This window comes from Carcharhinus amblyrhynchos, chromosome 4 (genome assembly GCF_965287045.1).
Source record: "Carcharhinus amblyrhynchos chromosome 4, sCarAmb.v2.hapA, whole genome shotgun sequence".
Lineage (NCBI taxonomy): Eukaryota > Metazoa > Chordata > Chondrichthyes > Carcharhiniformes > Carcharhinidae > Carcharhinus > Carcharhinus amblyrhynchos.
The window spans coordinates 139,943,395-139,965,602 of NC_137327.1; the positions used below are offsets into that span (position 1 = coordinate 139,943,395).

The 22,208-nt window shown below is 46.7% G+C and overlaps 1 protein-coding gene across 2 annotated transcripts in view; it reads right to left on the bottom strand.

The window, feature by feature from the left end:
• The window catches only part of LOC145342408 (importin subunit alpha-4-like), a 133,683-nt gene that overhangs the window by 79,013 nt on the left and 32,462 nt on the right, over window positions 1–22,208 (bottom strand). For both annotated transcript variants that reach the window (XM_080187968.1, XM_080187967.1), the window contains exon 6: window positions 1,413–1,508. In XM_080187968.1, coding sequence (XP_080044094.1) covers window positions 1,413–1,508 — 96 coding nt within the window. The remainder of the gene's footprint in view (window positions 1–1,412; window positions 1,509–22,208) is intronic.

Here is a 22,208-nt window from a genome sequence, read left to right on the forward strand (position 1 = left end):
ATCCTGATAAACCTTTTTTGTACTCCCTCCAAAGCCTCCACATCCTTCTGGTGGTGTGGTGAATTGAACACAATATTCCAAATGTGGTGTAACCAACATTTTTTATAACTAACATAATTTGCTAATGTTTATACTCGATGCCCCAGCTGATGAAGGCAAGCATGCCATATGCTTTCTTCGCCACCTTGGCCACCTGTGCTGCCACTTCTAAGGATCTGTGGACCTGTACTCCCAGATCTCTGTGTGTCTATAATCCTGATTGTTCTGCCATTTATTTTATAGCTCCCACTTAAATTGGATTTACCAAAATGCATCAGCTTGCATTTGTCAGGATTAAATTCCATCTGGCATTTGTCCGCCCAATTTTCCAGTCTATCTATATCCTGCTGTATTCTCTGACAATCTTCATCACTATCCGCAACTCTAGCAATCTTAGCATCATCCGCAAACTTGCTAATCAGACCAGCTATGTTTTCTTCCAAGTCATTTATATATATTACAAACAACAGAAGTCTCAGCACTGCGGAACACCACTAACTACAGACTTCCATTCAGAAAAACACCTTTCCATCGCTACCCTCTGTCTTCTATAGCCAAGCCAGTTCTGTACCCATCTAGCTCATTCACCCCTGATCCCATGTGATTTAACTTTTTGCACCAGCCTGCTATGAGAGATCTTGTCAAATGCTTTACTAAAGTCTACGTAGACAATATCCATAGCTGTTCCCTCGTCAATCGTTTTTGTCATCTCCTCAAAAAAACTCAATCAAATTAGTGAGACATAACCTCCTTCATACAAAAGCATGCTGTCAGTCACTAATAAGACCATTCAGTTCCAAATATGCATAGATCCTATCCTTAAGAATCTTCTCCAAGAATTTCACTATCATTGACGTCAAGCTCACTGGCCTATAATTACCCAGGTTATTCTTGTTATCCTTCTTAAATAACATGCTCTGCCATGTTCCTTCAATTTATGACACCAAGAAAGGTAAACATACCCATTCTGGTTAGAATCACACAGGGACAGAGCACCAAGTATTTATTTATTTTTTCTTAGGGATAAAAGATGAAAGTAGAATGGTTCTGTTTTTGGCCTGTGTGACCATCTCCAAACAGCTGACCACATTAAGAAAATAGCTGGCACCTAGGGAAAACACTTGCACAAAACTCAAACTATATCTTAAACAGAGAAAACTTCAAAGTAATGAAAGGTTGTTTTGTGCACATGAACAATTCCAGGCACTCTTTCATAAGTCTTCATACATTCATCATTGTGTAACAGTTGCTAAAAAAGGCAACAGAGAGTGGCAAGAGTGTGACAAGAGGGGACATCATAGTGCAGGAGGGCCAGCATTCACATTTCAAGACTACGTACATAAGTGTCAAATCATTACATGCACAGTACATACTTCTCATCTCTTTCTAGACATTGCACGAGGATCGGCAAAATTCCAGAGTTGATTAAGTCATCAATGGGAGGATTCCGGTCACTAGACAGAAGCTTTCTGTATAAAGATTTAGCAAAATACGTTACACTTTGAACATTAATATGAATTGAAATTACACTGATTTTGTGTGTTATCCAGCACTTAACCAACCAGAATTTCAAATGTATTGCCACTTTACCAACCAGAAGTAATTACAGAGTTATCCAGAACTCATATCTGTATATTATATTGTTTCATTCTTTATTTTTAAATGTGCCTTTGAAGAATAGAAGTAAATAGCTCTTGCTACAAATTGTATTGTATTCCATCAATAAATGGAATGATTCATTAACCAGCATTTTTGATTAACCATCACCATCTGTTCCTCATGTATGCCGGATAGTAAAAATTTTACTGTAGATTTAAGTCACAGCAAAACTTCAATATAAATTTCTTACTGCAAGATATCATTTTCAATAGTTCAGTCCTTTGTTCAAAACAACGGCCAAATCCGGGGTTCTCAATCTTATTGTAAGAGAAAAATTTCACGGACCCTCTATAACTTAACACAAGTATATTTTCTGTATAAAAAGACATCTATGTAATTAAATATACATAGTCAATGTTTTCTTTCACTGACTTTATGTGAAATTTGTTGCTGTATTGAGCCATAATTTTGTGTGGATAACTGAAATCCTAGGTACTGATTATTGACCAGCAGCTGGACTAGACCAGCTCTGTAAACACTGTGACTACTAGAAGAAGGGTGACCCTAACTCAAAGACAATAATCTGACACTCAATTTCAACAAAACGAAGGAGATGGTCATCGGCTTCAGAAAGCGTAGTGGAGGACACGCCCCTGTTTACATCAATGGGGATGAAAAGGAATGATTAAGAGCTTCAAGCTTTCAGGTGTCCAGGTCACCAACCACCTGTCCTGGTCCTCCCATGCCAACACTATAGTTAAGAAAGCCCACCAACGCCTCAATTTTCTCAGAAGACTAAGGAAATTCAGGATATTAAGGAGGAGGATGTGTTAGAACTTTTGAATTCTATCAAGATAGATAAGTCGCCAGGACCAGATGGGATATACCCCAGGATACTATGGGAGGCGAGGGAAGTGATTGCAGAGCCCCTGGCAATGATCTTTGCGTCGTCAATGGAGACGGGAGAGGTTCCGGAAGATTGGAGGATTGCGGATGTAGTTCCTATTTTCAAGAAAGGGAACAGAGATAGCCCGGGAAATTACCGACCGGTGAGTCTGACCTCAGTGGTTGGTAAGCTGATGGAGAGGCTTCTGAGGGACAAGATTTACGAGCATCTGGAGAGGTTTGACATGATCAGAAATAGTCAGCATGGTTTTGTCAAGGGCAGGTCGTGCCTCACGAGCCTAGTTGAGTTCTTCGAAAATGTGACTGAACACATTGACGAAGGAAGTGCAGTGGACGTGGTGTACATGGACATCAGCATGGCGTTTGATAAGGTCCCCCATGCAAGACTTCTTGAAAAGGTGAGAGGGCATGGGATCCAAGGGCCTTTGGCCTTGTGGATCCAGAACTGGCTTGCCTGCAGAAGGCAGAGAGTGGTTGTGGATGGGTCTTTTTCTGCATGGAGGTCAGTCACCAGTGGAGTGCCCCAGGGATCTGTTCTAGGACCTTTGCTGTTTGTCATTTTCATAAATGACGTGGATGAGGAAGTGGAGGGATGGGTAAGTAAGTTCGCTGATGACACGAAGGTCGGTGGTGTTGTGGATGGTCTGGAAGGATGTCAGAAGTTGCAGCAGGACATAAATAGGATGCAGGACTGGGCGGAGAAGTGGCAGATGGATTTCAACGCGGATAAATGTGTAGTCGTCCATTTTGGCAGAACCAAAGGGATGAACGAGTACACTGTCAAGGGCAGGAGTCTTAGTAGTGTTGAAGAGCAGAAGGATCTTGGGGACCGGGTCCACAGGACTCTTAAATCGGCCTCACAGGTGGAAGAGGTGGTCAAGAAGGCGTATGGTGTACTGGCCTTCATTAATCGAGGGATTGAGTTTAGGAATCGGGAGGTAATGCTGCAACTTTATAAGACCCTTGTCAGGCCTCATTTGGAGTACTGTGTGCAGTTCTGGTCACCTCACTATAGGAAGGATGTAGAAGCTATTGAAAGGGTACAGAGGAGATTTACATGGATGTTGCCTGGACTGGGAGGCATGCCTTATGAAGATAGGTTGAGGGAGCTGGGACTCTTTTCCCTGGAGAGACGAAGGTTGAGAGGCGACCTGATAGAAGTTTATAAAATGTTGAGAGGAATAGGTAGGGTGGATTCTCAGAGGCTATTTCCCCGGGTTGAAATGGTCGCTACGAGAGGACACAGATTTAAGGTGCGGGGAGGCAAGTACAGAAGTAATGTTAGGGGTAAGTTTTTCACTCAGAGGGTGGTGAGTGAATGGAATCGGCTGCCGTCAGTGATGGTGGAGGCGAACTCGCTGGGGTCTTTTAAAAGACTTCTGGATGAGTATATGGGATTTAATGGGATTGGGGGTTATAGATAGGTCTATGGATTGGTAGGTGTTGATGTGATCGGCGCAACTTGTGGGCCGAAGGGCCTGTTTGTGCTGTAGTGTTCTATGTTCTATGTTCACTAAGACTCTCACCAATTTTTACAGATGCAGTATAGAAAGCATCCTTTCTGGATTATCACTGTTTGGTATGGCTCCTGCTCTAACCACAACCGCAAGAAACTATAAGGAATTGTGAAAACAGCCCAGTCCTTCACACAAACCAATCTCCCATCCACTGACTCCATCTACACTTCCCGCTGCCTTGGAAAAGTAGCCAACATAACCAAGGACCCCACAGAACCTGGACATTCTCTCTTCCATCCTCTTCCGCTGGGAAAAAGATACAAAAGTCTGAAAACACGTACCAACTGACTCAAGAACAACTTTTTCCCTGCTGTCATCAGACATTTGAATGGTTCTATCAGATGTTAAGCCGATCTTTCTCTTCACCCTACCTGTAACAGCAACACTATATCCTTTTCTTCTCCCCTATGTACTTCATAAACGGTATCGAACATAGAACATTACAGCGCAGTACAGGCCCTTCGGCCTTCAGGTTGCGCCGACCTGTGAAACCAATCTAAGCCCATTTAACCTACACTATTCCAATATCATCCATATGTTTATCCAATGACCATTTAAATGCCCTTAATGTTGGCAAGTCCATTACTGTTGCAGGCAGGGCACTCCACGCTCTTACAAATCTCTGAATAAAGAAGCTACCTCTGATATCCATCCTATATCTATCACCCCTCAATTTAAAGCTATGTCCCCTCACGTTAGCCATCTCCATCTGAGGAAAAAGGCTCTCACTGTCCATCCTACCTAATCCTCTGATCATTTTATACGCCTCTATTAAGTCACCTCTTAACCTTCTTCTCTCTAACGAAAACAGTCTCAAGTCCCTCAGCCTTTCCTCATAAGACATTCTCACCATATTAGGCAACATCCTGGTAAACCTCCTCTGCATCCTTTCCAATGCTTTCACATCCTTCCTACAATGCGGCGACCAGAACCATACACAATACTCCAAGTACGGCCGCACCAGAGTTTTGTACAGCTGCAACACAACCTCATGGCTCCGAAACTCAATCACTCTACCAATAAAAGCTAACACACCGTACACCTTCTTACCAACCTTATCAACCTTGGTGATAACTTACAGGGATCTTTGCACATGGACACCGAGATCTCTCTGCTCATCCACACTACCAAGTATCTTACCATTAGCCCAGTACTCTGTATTCCTGTTACTCCTTCCAAAGTGAATCACCTCTCACTTTTCCGCATTAAACTCCATTTGCCACCTCTCAGCCCAGCTCTGCATCTTATCTATGTCCCTCTGTAACCTGCAACATCCTTCCACACTGTCCATAACTCCACTGACTTTACTGTCATCTGCAAATTTACTAACCCATCCTTCTACACCCTCATCCAGGCCATTTATAAAAATGACAAACAGCAGTGGCTCCAAAACAGATCCCTGAGGTACACCACTAGTAACTGAACTCCAGGATGAACATTGCCCTCTGTCTTCTTACAGCTAGCCAATTTCTGATCCAAACCACTAAATCGCCCTCAATCCCATGCCTCCGTATCTTCTGCAGTAGCTTACCATGGGGAACCTTATCAAACGCTTTACTGAAATCCATATACACCACATCAACTGCTTTACCCTCATCTACCTCTTTGGTCACCTTCTCAAAGAACTCAATAATGTTTGTGAGGCAAAACCTACCCTTCACAAAACCATGCTGATTATCCCTAATCAAATTATTCCTTTCTAGATGATTATAAATCCTATCTCTTGTAACCCTTTCCAAAACTTTGCCCACAACAGAAGTAAGGCTCACTGGTCTATAATTACCAGGGTTGTCTTTACTCCTCCCGGTATGTTTTGCCTGAATAGTGTGCAAGAAACAATACATTTTACTGTATCCCAGCACATTATATCAAAGAAGAGGTCAGAGGATGGGAAATCTGCAACATCCGGGTTTCAGGAGGGACAGGGAGGGAGGCAAAAGAGGTGGGGGAGTGGCACTTTTGATCAGGGATAGTGTCACGGATGTAGAGAAGGTGGACGCCGTGGAGGGATTGTCTACGGACGTCTCTGTGGGTGGAAGTTCGGAACAGGAAGGGTCAATAACTTTACTGGGTGTTTTCTATAGGCCGCCCAATAGTAACAGGGAAGTTATGGAGCAGATAGGGAAACAGATCCTACAGAGATGTAATAATAACAGAGTTGTCGTGATGGGAGACTTTGATTTCCCAAATATCAATTGGAATATCCCTAGGTTAAGGGGCTTGGATGGGGAGGAGTTTGTTAGGTTAGGCTAATATTTATTAGGCTAATGTTACGCCGCTGTTTAAAAATGGTAGCAGACAAAAGGCAGGAAATTATAGGCTGGTTAGTTTAACGTCTGTAGTTGGAAAAATGCTAGAATCTGTCATCAAAAAAGGAATAGCGAGGCACCTAGAAAAGAATGGTTTGATAGAGCAGACGCAGCACGGATTCGTTAAGGGGAAGTCATGTTTGACATATTTACTGGATTTCTATGAGGATGTGACTAGTGCGGTAGACAGAGGGGAACCGGTGGATGTGGTGTGTTTAGATTTCCAAAAGGCATTTGATAAGGTGCCTCACAAAAGGTTGCTACAGAATGTTAGGGTGCACAGAGTTGGGGATAAGGTGTTAGCTTGGATAGAGGATTGGCTGTCTAATAGGAAGCAGAGAGTTGGTATCAATGGGTGTTATTCTGGTTGGCGGTTGGTGACTAGTGGAGTGCCACAGGGATCAGTGCTGGGGCCTCAACTGTTTACCATTTATATAGATGATCTGGAGGAGGGGGCTGTGTAGGGTGAAGAAATTTGCTGATGACACGAAGATGAGTGGAAAAGTAAATTGCGTGGAGGTGCAGAAAGTCTGCAGAGAGATCTGGATAGGCTGAGCGAGTGGGCGAGGACCTGGCAGATGGAGTATAACGTTAGCAAGTGTGAGGTTATCCACTTTGGCAGAAATAATAGTAGAAGGGATTATTATCTAAAAGGCGAAAAGCTGCAGCGTACTACGGTGTAGAGGGACCTGGGCGTCCTTGTGCACAAGTCGCAAAAGCCCAGTCTGCAGGTGCAGCAGGTGATCAAGAAGGCAAATGGAATGTTGGCCTTTATAGCGAGGGGGATAGAATATAAAAGCAGGGAGGTCTTGCTGCAACTGTACAGGGCACTGGTGAGGCCACAGCTGGAGTACTGTGTGCAGTTTTGGTTGCTGCACTTGCGGAAGGATATATTGGCCTTGGAGGGAGTGCAGAGGAGGTTCACTAGGCTGATACCGGAGATGAGGGGGTTGAACTATGAAGAGAGGCTAAATAGACTGGGTCTGTACTCGGAGTTTAGAAGGATGAGGGGGGATTTTATAGAGACATATAAGATAATGAAGGGGATGGATAGGGTAGAGGTAGAGAGATTCTTCCCACTTAGAAAGAATAGCAGGACTAGAGGATACAGCCTCAAGATAAGGGGGGGCAGTTTAGAATGGAGTTGAGGAGGAACTTCTTCACTCAAAGGGTGGTGAATCTCTGGAATTCTCTGCCCATTGAAGTGATGGAGGCTACCTCGCTAAATATATTTAAGTCACGGATAGATAGGTTTTTGATAGACAGGGGAATTAAGGGTTATGGGGAGAAAGCGGGAAAGTGGAACTGATCCACTTCAGATCAGCCATGATCTTATTGAATGGCGGGGCAGGCTCGAAGGGCTAGATGGCCTACTCCTGCTCCTATTTCTTATGTTCTTATGTTTATGTTCTTAGGTGTGTTCAGGAGGGTTTCCTGACACAGTATGTAGATGAGCCTACAAGTGGAGAGGCTGTACTTGATTTGCTATTGGGAAATGAACCTGGACAGGTGTCAGATCTCTCAGTGGGAGGGCATTTTGGGGATAGTGATCATAACTCTATCTCCCTTACACTAGCATTGGAAAGAGATAGGATCAGGCAGGCTAGGAAAGTGTTTATCTGGAGTAAGGGGAAATATGAAACCAACAGGCAGGAAATTAGAGGCATAAATTGGAAGGAGGTTTTCTCGGGGAAATGCACCGAAGATGGTAGATTTTCAAGGAATGTTTGTCTGGAGTTCTGCGCGACGACGTTCCGATGAGACAGGGAAGTTTGGGTAGGTTACAGGAACTATGGTGCATGAAAGTTGTAACAAATCTAGTCAAAAAGAAAAGGGTACACAAAGTTCAGGGAGCTAGATAATGTTAGGCATCTAGAGGAGCATACGACTTATAGGAAGGAACTTAAGAAGGAAATTAGGAGAGCCAGAAGGGATCATGAGAAGGCCTTGGCAGGTAAGATTAAGGAAAACCCTAAGGCATTCTACAAATATGTGAAGAAATAGGACCTATAAAATGTGACGGTGGGAAAGTTTGCATAGAACCGGTAGAAAGAGCAGAGGTGCTCAATAATACTTTACCTCAGTATTCACAGTGGAAAAGGATCTTGGTGGTTGTAGTGCAGGCTTGTGGCGGACTGAAAAGCTTGAGTGTGTGGACATTAGGAAAGAGGATGTGTTGGAGCTTTTGAATAGCATCAAGATAGATAAGTCGCCGGGACCGGATGGGATGTACCCCAGGTTACTATGGGAGGCGAGGGAAGAGATTGCAGAGCCTCTAGCGATAATCTTTGTGTCATCGATGGAGACGGGAGAGGTTCCAGAGGATTGCGGATGTGGTTCCTTTATTCAAGAAAGAGAATAGAGATAGCCCAGGAAATTCTCGACCGTTGAATCTAACTTCAGTGGTTGGCAAGTTGATGGAGAGGATCCTGAGAGACAGGATTTATGAACATTTAGAGAAGTATAGTATGATCAAAAGTAGTCAGCACAGCTTTGTCAAAGCCAGATTGTGCCTTATGAGCTGGTTGGGTTTTTTGATGTGACTAAACACATTGACGAAGGAAGAGCAGTGGATACAAAGAACAATACAGCACAGAAAACAGGCCCTTCGGCCCTCCAAACCTGCGCCGCTCATGCATCCAACTAGACTATTCCTTTGTATCCCTTTGTTCCCAGTCTGTTCATGTGGCTAAGTCTTAAACGACCCCAGCGTGTCCACCTCAACCACCTGGCTTGGCAGCACATTCCAGGCCCCCACCACCCTCTGTGTAAAATACGTCCCCCTGACACCTGTGTTGAACCTTGCCCCCCTCACCTTGAACTTGAGACCTCTTGTGTTCGTCACCTCCGGCCTGGGAAAAAGCTTCCCGCTGTTCACCCTATCTATGCCCTTTATAATTTTATACACCTCTATTAGGTGTAGTTTATATGTGATTAGATGTGGTTTATATGGACTTCAGCGAGGCATTCGATAAGGTCCCCCATGCAAGACTTACTGAGAAAGTGAGGGGGCATGGGATCCAAGGGGATGTGGATCCAGAACTGGCTTGCCCACAGAAGGCAGAGAGTGGTTGTAGATGAGTCTTTTTCTGCATGGAGGTCGGTCACCAGTGGAGCGCCCCAGGGATCTGTTCTGGGACCCTTGCTGTTTGTGATTTTTATAAATGACCTGGATGAGGAAGTGGAGGGATGGGTTGGTAAGTTTGCTGATGACACGAAGGTTGGTGGTGTTGTGGATAGTTCGGAGGGATGTCAGAAGTTGCAGCAAGACATAGATAGTATGCAAGACTGGATGGAGAAGTGGCAGATGGATTTCAACCCAGATAACCCCCCTAATATTCCCTTTAAACTTTTCTCCTTTCACCCTTAACCCATGCCCTCTCGTTTTTTTCTCCCCTAGCCTCAGTGGAAAAAGCCTGCTTGCATTCACTCTATCTATACCCATCAAAATCTGATACACCTCTATCAAATCTCCCCTCATTCTTCTACACTCCAGGGAATAAAGTCCCAACCTATTCAATCTCTCTCTCTAACTCATTTTGGCAAGTCAAATGGGATGAAGGAACATAATATTAAGGGTAAGACTCTTGGCAGTGTGGAAGATCAGAAGGATCTTGGGGTCTGGGTTCATAGGACTCTCAAATCGGCTTTGCAGGTAGAGGATGTGGTTAAGGCGGCGTATGGTGTACTGGCCTTCATCAATTGAGGAATTGAGTTTAGGAGTCGGGAGATAATGCTGCAGCTGTGTAAGACCCTGGTCAGACCCCACTTGGAGTACTGTGCTCAGTTCTGGTCGTTCATTCTTCAGGAGGGATGTGGAAGCCACTGAAAGGGTGCAGAGGAGATTTACAAGGATGTTGCCTGGATTGGGGAGCATGCCTTATGAGGATACGTTGAGGGAGCTTGGTCTTTTCTCCTCGGAGAGACGAAGGATGAGAGGGGACCTGATAGAGGTGTATAAGATGATGACAGGTATTGATCGGGTGGATTCTCAGATGCTTTTTCCCAGGACTGAAATGGCTGCCGCAAGACGACACAAGTTTAAGGTGCTGGGGAGTAGGTACAGAGGAGATGTCAGGGGTAAGTTTTTCACTCAGAGAGTGGTGGGTGAGTGGAATCGGCTGCCGTCGGTGGTGGTGGAGGCAGATTCGATAAGGTCTTTTAAGAGACTTCTGGGTGAGTACATGGGGCTTCGTAGGATTGAGGGTTATAGATAAGCCTGGTAGATAGAGATATGATCGGCGCAACTTGTGGGCCGGAGGGCCTGTTTGTGCTGTAGTTTTTCTATGTTCTATGTAAACTACATCCCAACTCCCCAAATCCTGTCCACTAACTGCAAAGCACAAGTCAGGAATGTGATGGAATACTCACCACTCATATAGATGAATGCAGCTCCAACAATACTCAAGAAGCTCAACACCATTCAGCAAGAAGTAACTCATTTGATTGGCACTGCAGCCATCACCTTAAATATTCACTCACCCCACTACCAACGCATAGCGGCAGCAGAGTGTACCATCTACAAGATGCACTGCAGCAACTCATCAAAGCTCCTTTGACAGCATCTTCCAAACCTGCCGCCTCTAGCACCTAGAAGGGCAAGGGCACCAGACAAACAGGAACATAAGAAATAGGAGCAGGAGTAGGCCACCTAGCCCTTCGAGCCTGTCCCGCCATTCAATAAGATCATGGCTGATCTGTCGTGGCTCAGTTCCACCTTCCCGCCCTCTCCCCATAACCCTTAATCCCCTCTCTTATCAAAAACCCATCAACCCGCGTCTTAAATATATTTAGTGAGGCAGCCTCCACCACTTCAACGGGCAGAGAATTCCAGAGATTCACCACCCTTTGAGTGAAGAAGTTCCTCCTCAACTCCGTTCTAAACCGCCCCCCCTTTATCTTGAGGCTGTGCCCTCTAGTCCTACTGTCCTTTCTGAGCGGGAAGAGCCTCTCCACCTCTAACCTATCCATCCCATTCATCATCTTATACGTCTCAATGAGATCTCCCCTCATTCTTCTAAACTCTAACGAGTACAAGCCTAGTTTATTCAGCCTCTCCTCATAGTTCAACCCCCTCAACTCCGGAATCAGCCTAGTAAACCTCCTCTGCACTCCCTCCAAGGCCAAAATATCCTTGCGTAAGTGCGGCGACCAAAACTGCACACAGTACTCCAGCTGCGGCCTCACCAATGCCCTATACAGCTGCAGCAAGACCTCCCTACTTTTATATTCAATCCCCCTCGCTATGAAGGCCAGCATCCCATTCGCCTTCCTGACCACCTGCTGCACCTGCAGGCTGGGTTTATGGGACTCATGCACAAGGACCCCGAGGTCCCTCTGCACCATCGCATGCTGCAGTTTTTCGCCACGTAAGTAATAGTCCTTCCGTGGCGAAAAACTGCAGCACGCGACGGTGCAGAGGGACCTCGGGGTCCTTGTGCATGAGTCGCAAAAACCCAGCTTGCAGGTGCAGCCGGTGGTCAGGAAGGTGGTCAGGAACACCACCACCTGCAAGTTCCGCTCCTCCCCAAGTCACACGCCATTCTGATGTGGAGATGCCAGCGTGGAACTGGGTGAGCACAGTAAAAAGGCTCACAACACCAGGTTAAAGGCCAACATGTTTATTTGGGATCATGAGCTTTCGGAGCACTGCTCCTTCATCAGGTGAGCGGAGCTTTTGAGCCAGCGATTTGTGGTGTCAATAGTGCTCTACTCATCTGATGAAGCAGAGTCCAAAAGCTCATAGAAAACCATAGAACGATAGAAATTTACAGCTCAGAAACAGGCCTTTTGGCCCTTCTTGTCTGTGCCGAACCATTTTCTGCCTAGTCCCACTGACCTGCACTTGGACCATATCCCTCCACACCCGTCTCATCCATGAACCAGTCCAAGTTTTTCTTAAATGTTAAAAGTGACCCCGCATTTACCACTTTATCCAGGAGCTCATTCCACACTCCCACCACTCTCTGCGTGAAGAATCCCCCCCTAATATTCCCTTTAAACTTTTCTCCTTTCACCCTTAACCCATGCCCTCTGGTTTTTTTCTCCCCTGGCCTCAGTGGAAAAAGCCTGCTTGCATTCACTCTATCTATACCCATCAAAATCTTATACACCTCTATCAAATCTCCCCTCATTCTTCTACGCTCCAGGGAGTAAAGTCCTAACTTATTCAATCTTTCTCTGTGACTCAGCTTCTCAAGTCCCAGCAACATCCTCGTGAACCTTCTCTGCACTCTTTCAACCCTATTTACATCCTTCCTGTAAGTAGGTGACCAAAACTGTACACAATACTCTAAATTCGTCCTCACCAATGCCTTATACAACCTCACCATAACATTCCAACTCTCATACTCAATACTCCGATTTATAAAGGCCAGTGTTCCAAAAGCACTCTTTACGACCCTATCCACCTGTGATGCCACTTTAAGGGAATTCTGTACCTGTATTCCCAGATCCCTCTGTTCAACTGCACTCTTCAGAGTCCTACCATTTACCCTGTACGTTCTACTTTGGTTTGTCCTTCCAAGGTGCAATACCTCACACTCGTCTGCATTAAATTCCATTTGCCATTTTTCAGCCCATTTTTCTAGTTGGTCCAAATCCCTCTGCAAGCTTTGAAAACCTTCCTCACTGTCCACTACACCTCCAATCTTTGTATCATCAGCAAATTTGCTGATCCAATTTACCACATTATCATCCAAATCATTGATATAGATGACAAACAACAATGGACCCAGCACCAATCCCTGTGGCACACCGCTAGTCACAGGTCTCCACTCAGAGAAGCAATCCTCCACAACCACTCTCTGGCTTCTTCCATTGAGCCAGTGTCTAATCCAATTTACTGCCTCCCCACGTATACCTAGCGACTGAACCTTCCTAACTAACCTCCCATGAGGGACCTTGTCAAAGGCCTTGCTGAAATCCATGTAGACAACATCCACTGCCTTCCCTTCATCCACTTTCCTGGTAACCTCCTCGAAAAACTGTAATAGATTGGTCAAACATGACCTACCACGCACAAAGCCATGTTGACTCTCCCTAATAAGTCCCTGTCTATCCAAATATTTGTAGATCCTATCCCTTATCACATCTTCCAATAACTTGCCCACCACCAAAATCAAACTTACTGGCCTATAATTTCCTGGATTTCTTTTGGAACCTTTTTTAAATAACAGAACGACATGAGCTACTCTCCAATCATCCGGCATCTCCCCTGTGAATACTGACATTTTAAATATGTCTGCCAGGGCCCCTGCAAGTTCAACACTAACCTCCCTCAAGGTCAGTGGGAATACCCTGTCTGGTCCTGGGGATTTATCCACGCTGAATGCCCTGCCTGCAGCAGTTGTGGACTCGCCAACTTTAAGGGCGTTCAAATGGTCAGTGGATAGACATATGGATAACATTGGAATAGTTTAGGTTAGAGGGTCATTAGATTCGTTCCACTGGTTGGCGCAACATCGAGAGAAGAAGGGCCTGTACTGCGCTGTAATGTTCTATGATTTGCCTCAAGACAGCCAGCACCTCCTCCCTTGTGATCTATAAAGGTTCCATGACCTCCCTACCTGTTTGCCCTATTTTTGAAGACTCCATGTCCATTTCCTCAGTAAATACAGATGCAAAAAAATCTATTTAGTATCTCCCCCATCTCTTTTGGTTCCATGGGGACATGGATATAGCTGAGGAGGACACTGGGTTGCAGGGGAGTAGAATTGACAGTGTTGCAGTTGATAAGGAGGATGTGCTAGATATTCTGGAGGGTCTGAAAATAGATAAGTCCCTGGTCCGGATGGGATTTACCCCAGGATTCTCTGGGAGGCAAGAGAAGTGATTGCTGAGCCTCTGGCTCTGATCTTCAGGTCGTCGTTGGTCTCTGGTATAGTACCGGAAGATTGGGGGTTAGCGAATGTTGTCCCATTGTTTAAGAACATAAGAAATAGGAGCAGGAGTAGGCCATCTAGCCCTTCGAGCCTGCCCTGCCATTCAATAAGATCATGGCTGATCTGTCGTGGCTCAGTTCCACTTTCCCGCCCTCTCTCCATAACCCTTAATCCCCTCTCTTATCAAGAACCCATCAACCCGCGTCTTAAAAATATTTAGCGAGGCAGCCTCCACCACTTCAACGGGCAGAGAATTCCAGAGATTCACCACCCTTTGAGTGAAGAAGTTCCTCCTCAACTCCGTTCTAAACCGCCTCCCCTTTATCTTGAGGCTGTGCCCCCTAGTCCTACTGTCTTTCTTGAGCGGGAAGAGTCTCTCCACCTCTATCCTATCCATCCCATTCATCATCTTATACGTCTCAATGAGATCTCCCCTCATTCTTCTAAACTCTAACGAGTACAAGCCTAGTTTATTCAGCCTCTCCTCATAGCTCAATCCCCTCAACTCCGGTATCAGCCTCGTAAACCTCCTCTGCACTCCCTCCAGGGCCAAAATATCCTTGCGCAGGTGCGGCGCCCAAAACTGCACACAGTACTCCAGCTGCGGCCTCACCAATGCCCTATACAGCTGCAGCAAGACCTCCCTACTTTTATATTCAATCCCCCTCACTATGAAGGCCAGCATCCCATTCGCCTTCCTGACCACCTGCTGCACCTGCAAGCTGGGTTTTTGTGACTCATGCACAAGGACCCCGAGGTCCCTGTGCACCGTCGCCTGCTGCAGTTTTTCGCCACGTAAGTAATAGTCCTTCCTACCATTATTCCTACCAAAGTGGACCACCTCACACTTGCCAACATTAAATTCCATTTGCCATTTCCTGGCCCATTCGCCCAGCCTATCTAGATCCTTCTGCAGACTCTCCACACCCTCCGCACAATTTGCCTTTCCCCCAGTCTTGGTGTCATCAGCAAATTTCGACACCCTGCACTCGGTTCCCTCCTCCAGATCATCTATATAAATGGTAAATAGCTGAGGCCCCAGCACCGACACCTGGGGCACCCCACTAGTCACCAACCGCCAATCCGAATAGCACCCATTGACCCGCACTCTCCGCCTCCTATTTGACAACCAATCCTCTATCCACGCTAACACCCTACCCCCAACTCCATGTCCCCTGACCTTCTGCAATAACCTCTTGTGAGGTACCTTGTCAAACGCCTTCTGAAAATCCAGAAAGACCACATCCACCAGCTCTACTCTATCCACCGCCCTAGACACATCCTCATAGAACTCCAGTAAATTTGTCAGACACGACTTCCCTTTAATGAAACCGTGTTGCGTCTGCCCTATCAAGCAATTCCCTTCAAGATGCCTCGCAATTTCCTCCTTAATGACGGATTCTAACATTTTACCTACCACAGACGTTAAACTAACCGGCCTATAATTCCCCGCCTTTTGCCTGGCACCCTTCTTAAACAACGGCGTAACATTAGCCGTTTTCCAATCTTCTGGCACTTCCCCGGAATCCAGCGACGTCTGGAAAATAACCACCAAGGCATCCACTATCACCTCCGCCATTTCTTTCAGAACCCTCGGATGCATTCCATCCGGTCCTGGGGACTTGTCCACAATCAGCCCCTCCAGTCTGTCGAGCACCACCTCTCTAGTAACAGTAATGTCATTAAGACCCTCCAGTCCTACCACCTTTCCATCGCGAACAAATTATTCACGTCCTCCTCCGTGAAGACAGAAACAAAAAAGTTATTCAAGACCTTAGCCATATCCCCATCCCCTACCACCAGCTCCCCTTTCTCATCCTCTAAAGGACCAACGTTCACCCTAGCCAGCCTCTTCCTTTTTATATATTTATAAAAACTCTTGCTATCCTTTTTTATATTAAGTGCTAGCCCAGCTTCATAGCTTCTCCTACCCTCCTTTACCAACTTCTTTGTCAATCTTTGTTGACATTTAAACCTTTCCCAATCCTCTTCTCGCCCACTGCTCTTAGCTACTCTAAATTCCTCCGCTTTTAATTTAACACTTTCCTTCACCTCCTTCGTTATCCACGGCTGATTACCTCTCCTCCTACTGTCCTTTTTGACCATCGGAATAAATTTCTGCTGAGCACCAAGAAAGATCTCCTTAAAGATCCTCCACTGCTCCTCAGCAGACCTACCTTCCAACACGCTCCCCCAGTCCACATTCGCCAATTCTTCTCTCATCCTACCGTACTCCCCTCTATTCAAACAAAGGACGCGTGTCCGGGAACCCACTTTCTCCTCCTCCATCTGCAACAGAAACTCCACCATGCAATGATCACTCTCTCCAAGAGGATCCTTCACCGCAAGGTCCCTAATTCTACCCGCCTCATTACATAGCACCAGATCCAAGATAGCTCGCTCCCTCGTCGGCTCCAACACACACTGTTCAAGGAAATTATCCCGGCAGCATTCCAAGAACTCCTCCTCGAGCCCACCTCGTCCAACATGGGTCAACCAATCAATATGCAGATTGAAATCTCCCATAACTACTGCCGTCCCATTCCTGCATGCCGCACTTATTTGCGCGTTAACAGCCCGCCCCACCTCCAGATCATTATTCGGGGGCCTATAGACGACACCCACCAGCGACTTCCTCCCTTTGCTGTTCCTAATCTCCACCCACAACGATTCCACTTTCTGCTCTTTGGCTCCGGTATCATCCCTTGCTACCACCCTGATGCTATCCTTAATCAGCAGAGCTACGCCACCCCCTCTTTCCTCCTGCCTATCCTTCCTAAACACTTGATAGCCCTGTACATTCATCTCCCAGTCCCTGTCACCTTGCAGCCACGTCTCTGTAATGGCCACCAGATCGTATCCATTTGTGTCGATCTGCGCCACCAGCTCATCCACTTTATTCCGAATGCTTCGTGCATTCAGATAAAGCGCTTTCATCCCAGCCTTCACCTGGACCCTATTTGCCGTAACGCCACCAATTGGGACATCCTCGGCCTCTTCCCTTACCTGTACCCTATCCTTAACTTTAGACCTCGTAGCATCACCTACCCTCGCACCCTCCCCCCCCCTAATTAGTTTAAAGCCCTGTCTACAGTCCTCTTTACTCGATTCGCCAACACTCTGGTCCCAGCACGGTTCAGACCAACCCCATCCCGCCCGAACAAGTCCCACCTACCCCAATACTGGTGCCAATGCCCAATACATTCGAACCCATTCCTCCCACACCAATCCCTGAGCCACCCATTCACTTCCTTTATCCTGTCAACCCTACGCCCGTCTGCACTCAGTTCAGGCAGTAGCCCAGAGACGACCACCTTGTCGGTTCTACTTTTTAATTCCATTCCCAGCTTCTCATACTCCTTCCCCAGATCCTCAGTCCGCACTTTGCCTACGTCGCCGGCACCCACATGTACTACAACGACCGGGTTCTCACCCTCCCACTCCAGATTCCTCTGCAGCCCAGCTGCGACATCCTGTACCCGAGCACCAGGCAGACAACACACCCTTCTGTGCACTTTGTCATTGTGACAAAGGACAGTGTCAATACCCTTCACCCCACTATCCCCAATCACTACTACGTTCCTTTTCCCCTTCTCTTTGCCTATGTCCTGCTGCATCACTGTACCGTGTGCAGTTTGCTCACCAACCTCACCTGCCTCGTCCTCTTCCAGACTGGAAGCAAGAACCTCAAACCTGTTATGCAGATTAAGAGGCTGAGGCCTCCGCTCCTCACCCCCCTTCCTCCTCCCAGCAGCCCCCTTTTGTCCTTGACCCTTAGATTTAGCCAGTCTAGGGGGGGTGGATGTCACTTGCACCCCATTGACAATGGCACCCTCTCTCCCCCTGATGAGCCTCAGTGTCTGTAGCTCAGAGGCCAGCTCATCCACCTTGAGCTGGAGCTCCTCCAGCAACCTGCACTTACTACAGACATGGTCACTGGGAACATAGAACACAACAGCGCAGAACAGGCCCTTCGGCCCACGATGTTGCGCCGACCAGTTAAAAAGCAATGACCCTCTAACCTAAACCAATCCCTTTCCATCCATAAACCTATCCACGGATCTCTTAAACGCCCCCAAACTAGGCGCATTTACAACAGCAGCAGGCAGGGCATTCCAATCCCTCACCACCCTCTGGGTAAAGAACCTACCCCTGACATCCATCCTATATCTACCACCCCTTAATTTAAAGCCATGCCCCCTCGTGCTAGCTTTCTCCATCCGAGGAAAAAGGCTATCACTGTCCACCCTATCTAAACCTCTAATCATCTTATATGTTTCAATAAGATCCCCTCTTAGCCGCCTTCTTTCTAACGAAAACAACCTCAAATCCCTCAGTCTCTCCTCATAGGACCTCCCCTCCATACCAGGCAACATCCTGGTAAAAGTTACATCCTCAAAACACACTAATAATCCTGATAAGCAGGATTTCCCTTTCATAGAGCCATGTTGTTTTGTTCCAGTTGAGCTATAGAATCACAGAATCCTACAATACAGAAGGAGGCCATTCGGCCCATCAAGTCTGCACCAACCACAATCCCACTCAGGCCCTATCCCCACAACTCCATGCAATTACTCTAGCTAGTCTCCCTGACACGAAGGGACAATTTAGCATGGCCAATCCACCTAACCCGCACATCTTTAGACTGTGGGAGGAAAACGGAGCACCTGGAAGAAACCCATGCAGACACAGGAAGAACATGCAGTGACCCAAGCCAGGAATCGAACCCGGATCCCTGGAGCAGTGAGGCAGCAGTGCTAACCACTGCGCTACCATGCCGCCTAGAGTTTGACTGTTCTTCTAAGTATCTTGGTTAAGACTTTCTGAATAATAGATTCCAGCATTTTACCAACAGCTGATATCAGCCTAGTGGCTGTCCTGTTCTTTCTCTCTATCTCTTTCTCCCTTTTCCCCGTCTCTCTCTCTCTCTCTGCCTCTCTCTTTCTTACAGTCGCCCACACTCAGCCTCTTTCTCTTTCTCTCACTCAGTCTCTTCCTCTCTCTCCCCGTCTCTCTCTCTCTTTCTTTCTCTCCCCATCTTCTCTCTCTCTCTCTCTCACCCATACTCACTCAGTCTCTTTCTGTCTGTTTCTCTCTATCTCTCTCTCTGTCTCTTGCTTTCTCTGTCTCTCTCTCTTTCTCTCCCACACTCCCACACTCACTCGGTCTCTTTCTCTCTCTCTCCCCAGGGGAAATCGAGAAGTTGGAGAGACTCTGGCTCTCTCTGTCTCACACTGCCCCTCTCTCTCTCTCCCCAGGGGACACCGAGATGTTGGAGAGGCTCTGGCTGTCAGGCATTTGCCACAACGATAAAATTGAGGTGATGAGCAGCAAGCTGGACATCGACAACATGGCGGGGGTCTTCTACATGCTTCTGGTTGCCATGGGGCTGAGCTTGCTGATGTTTGCCAGCGAGCATCTCATCTACTGGAAACTCCGCCACAGTATGCGTCACTTGGGGAGGCTGGACTTCCTCCTGGCCATCAGCAGGGTGAGTGAATGGGGGGAGACATGGGAATGAGCAGCCCATTGATAGGGGTCTGGCCCCATGGGGAGGCCTGTCCCTAACAACGAGAGGTCACTCTCCATGGGGAGGCCTGTCCCTAACAATGAGAGGTCAATCTCCATGGGGAGGGCCGTTCCTAACAATGAGAGGTCAATCCCCACGGGGAGGCCCGGCCTAGCAACGAGAGGTCAATCTCCATGGGGAGGGCTGTCCCTAACAACGAGAGGTCAATCTCCATGGGGAGGGCTGTCCCTAACAACGAGAGGTCAATCTCCATGGGGAGGGCTGTCCCTAACGACGAGAGGTCAATCTCCATGGGGAGGGCCTTCCTAGCAACGAGAGGTCAATCCCCATGGGGAGGCCCGTGCCTAGCAATGAGAGGTCACGTCTGGTTGACGGGGGGAGTTGGGGGGGTGGCTGGGAAGGACCCTGGGGTCCACCAGTTCCCACATCATACAGAAACCACACATCACATGCCCCTCCATTATTCACTGTAATTTTTTATGGGGAAAAAATTTTTTTTCCTTGTTTCCTGCTGTAGTAGTTTTGAAAAAATTTTTTTTCCTTGTTTTTTCAAACAAACTCACCTGGCCTTTTTCCTTCAAGCCCTTTTTGATATTAAGCCCTATTAACTCACTCTGCTTCCCACTCACTCCGCTGCCCGCTGTCTACACCAGGCCTCCTTTTAAACCTGGCGCTGATTTAAAGCAGGCTGGTCCACAAATGCCTTTTAACCACTCCCTCAGAATTCTTAAAGCAGTAAATACAATAAATAAATGCTTTAAACAGTTCTACAAAGAGTAAAGTGCTTTAAACTTATTTTAAACAGGTTTTTAACAGGTAAAATCTTAGCTCTCTCTCTCTGCTCCAGCAAACAATGGAAGGCTTCACCGTGTGGCCCCTTGATAATTGGGGAACAGAGACTTCCCCGGGAATTATAGACCGGTGAGTCTCACTTCTGTTGTGGGCAAGGTTTTAGAAAAAATTATTCGGGATAGGATTTATAGTTATTTGGAGAGTAATGAATTGATTGGAGATAGTCAGCATGGTTTTGTGGCGGGTAGGTCGTGCCTTACTAACCTTATTGAGTTTTTTGAGAAAGTGACCAAAGAGGTGGATGGGGGTAAGGCAGTGGACGTGGTGTATATGGATTTTAGTAAGGCGTTTGATAAGGTTCACCATGGTAGGCTTCTGCAGAAAATGCAGATGTATGGGATTGGGGGTGATCTAGGGAATTGGATCAGGAATTGGCTAGCGGATAGGAGACAGAGGGTGGTGGTTGATGGTAAATATTCGTCATGGAGTTCGGTTACGAGTGGTGTGCCACTGCTGTTTGTAATTTTTATTAATGATCTGGATGAGGGTATAATTGGGTGGATTAGTAAATTTGCTGATGACACCAAAGTCGGAGGTGTGGTAGATAGTGAGGAAGGGTGTCATAGTTTGCAGGAAGACTTAGACAGGTTGCAGAGCTGGGCCGAGAGGTGGCGGATGGAGTTTAATGCGGAGAAGTGTGAGGTAATTCACTTTGGTAGGAATAACAAATGTGTCGAGTATAGGGCTAACGGGAGGACTTTGAATAGTGTGGATGAGCAGAGGGATCTAGGTGTATGTGTACATAGATCCCTGAAAGCTGGGAGTCAAGTAGATAAGGTTGTTAAGAAGGCATACGGTGTCTTGGCGTTTATTGGTAGGGGGATTGAATTTAGGAGTCGCAGCGTCATGATGCAACTGTACAAAACTCTGGTGCGGCCGCACTTGGAGTACTGTGTGCAGTTCTGGTCCCCACATTACAGGAAGGACGTGGAGGCTTTGGAGAGGGTGCAGAGGAGGTTTACCAGGATGTTGCCTGGTATGGAGGGGAGGTCCTATGAGGAGAGGCTGAGGGATTTGGGGTTGTTTTCGCTGGAAAGAAGGTGGCTAAGAGGGGATCTTATTGAAACATATAAGATGATTAGAGGTTTAGATAGGGTGGATAGTAATAGCCTTTTTCCTCTGATGGAGAAATCTAGCACGAGGGGGCATGGCTTTAAATTAAGGGGTGGTAGTTATAGGACGGATGTCAGGGGTAGGTTCTTTACCCAGAGGGTGGTGAGGGATTGGAATGCCCTGCCTGCTGCAGTTGTAAATGTGCCTAGTTTGGGGGCGTTTAAGAGATCCGTGGATAGGTTTATGGACGAAAAGGGATTGGTTTAGGTTAGTGGGTCATTGTTTTGTAACTGGTCGGCGCAACATCGTGGGCCGAAGGGCCTGTTCTGCGCTGTAATGTTCTATGTTCTATGTTCTATACACAGTCTACCACTCTGGTCTTCAAGAGGACCAATTTTATCCCTCATTATCCTTTTGCTCCTTACATACCTATAGAAGCTCTTTGGATTTTCCTTCACTCTGTCTGCCAAAGCAACCTTATGTCTTCTTTTAGCCCTCCTGATTTCCCTCTTAAGTAGCT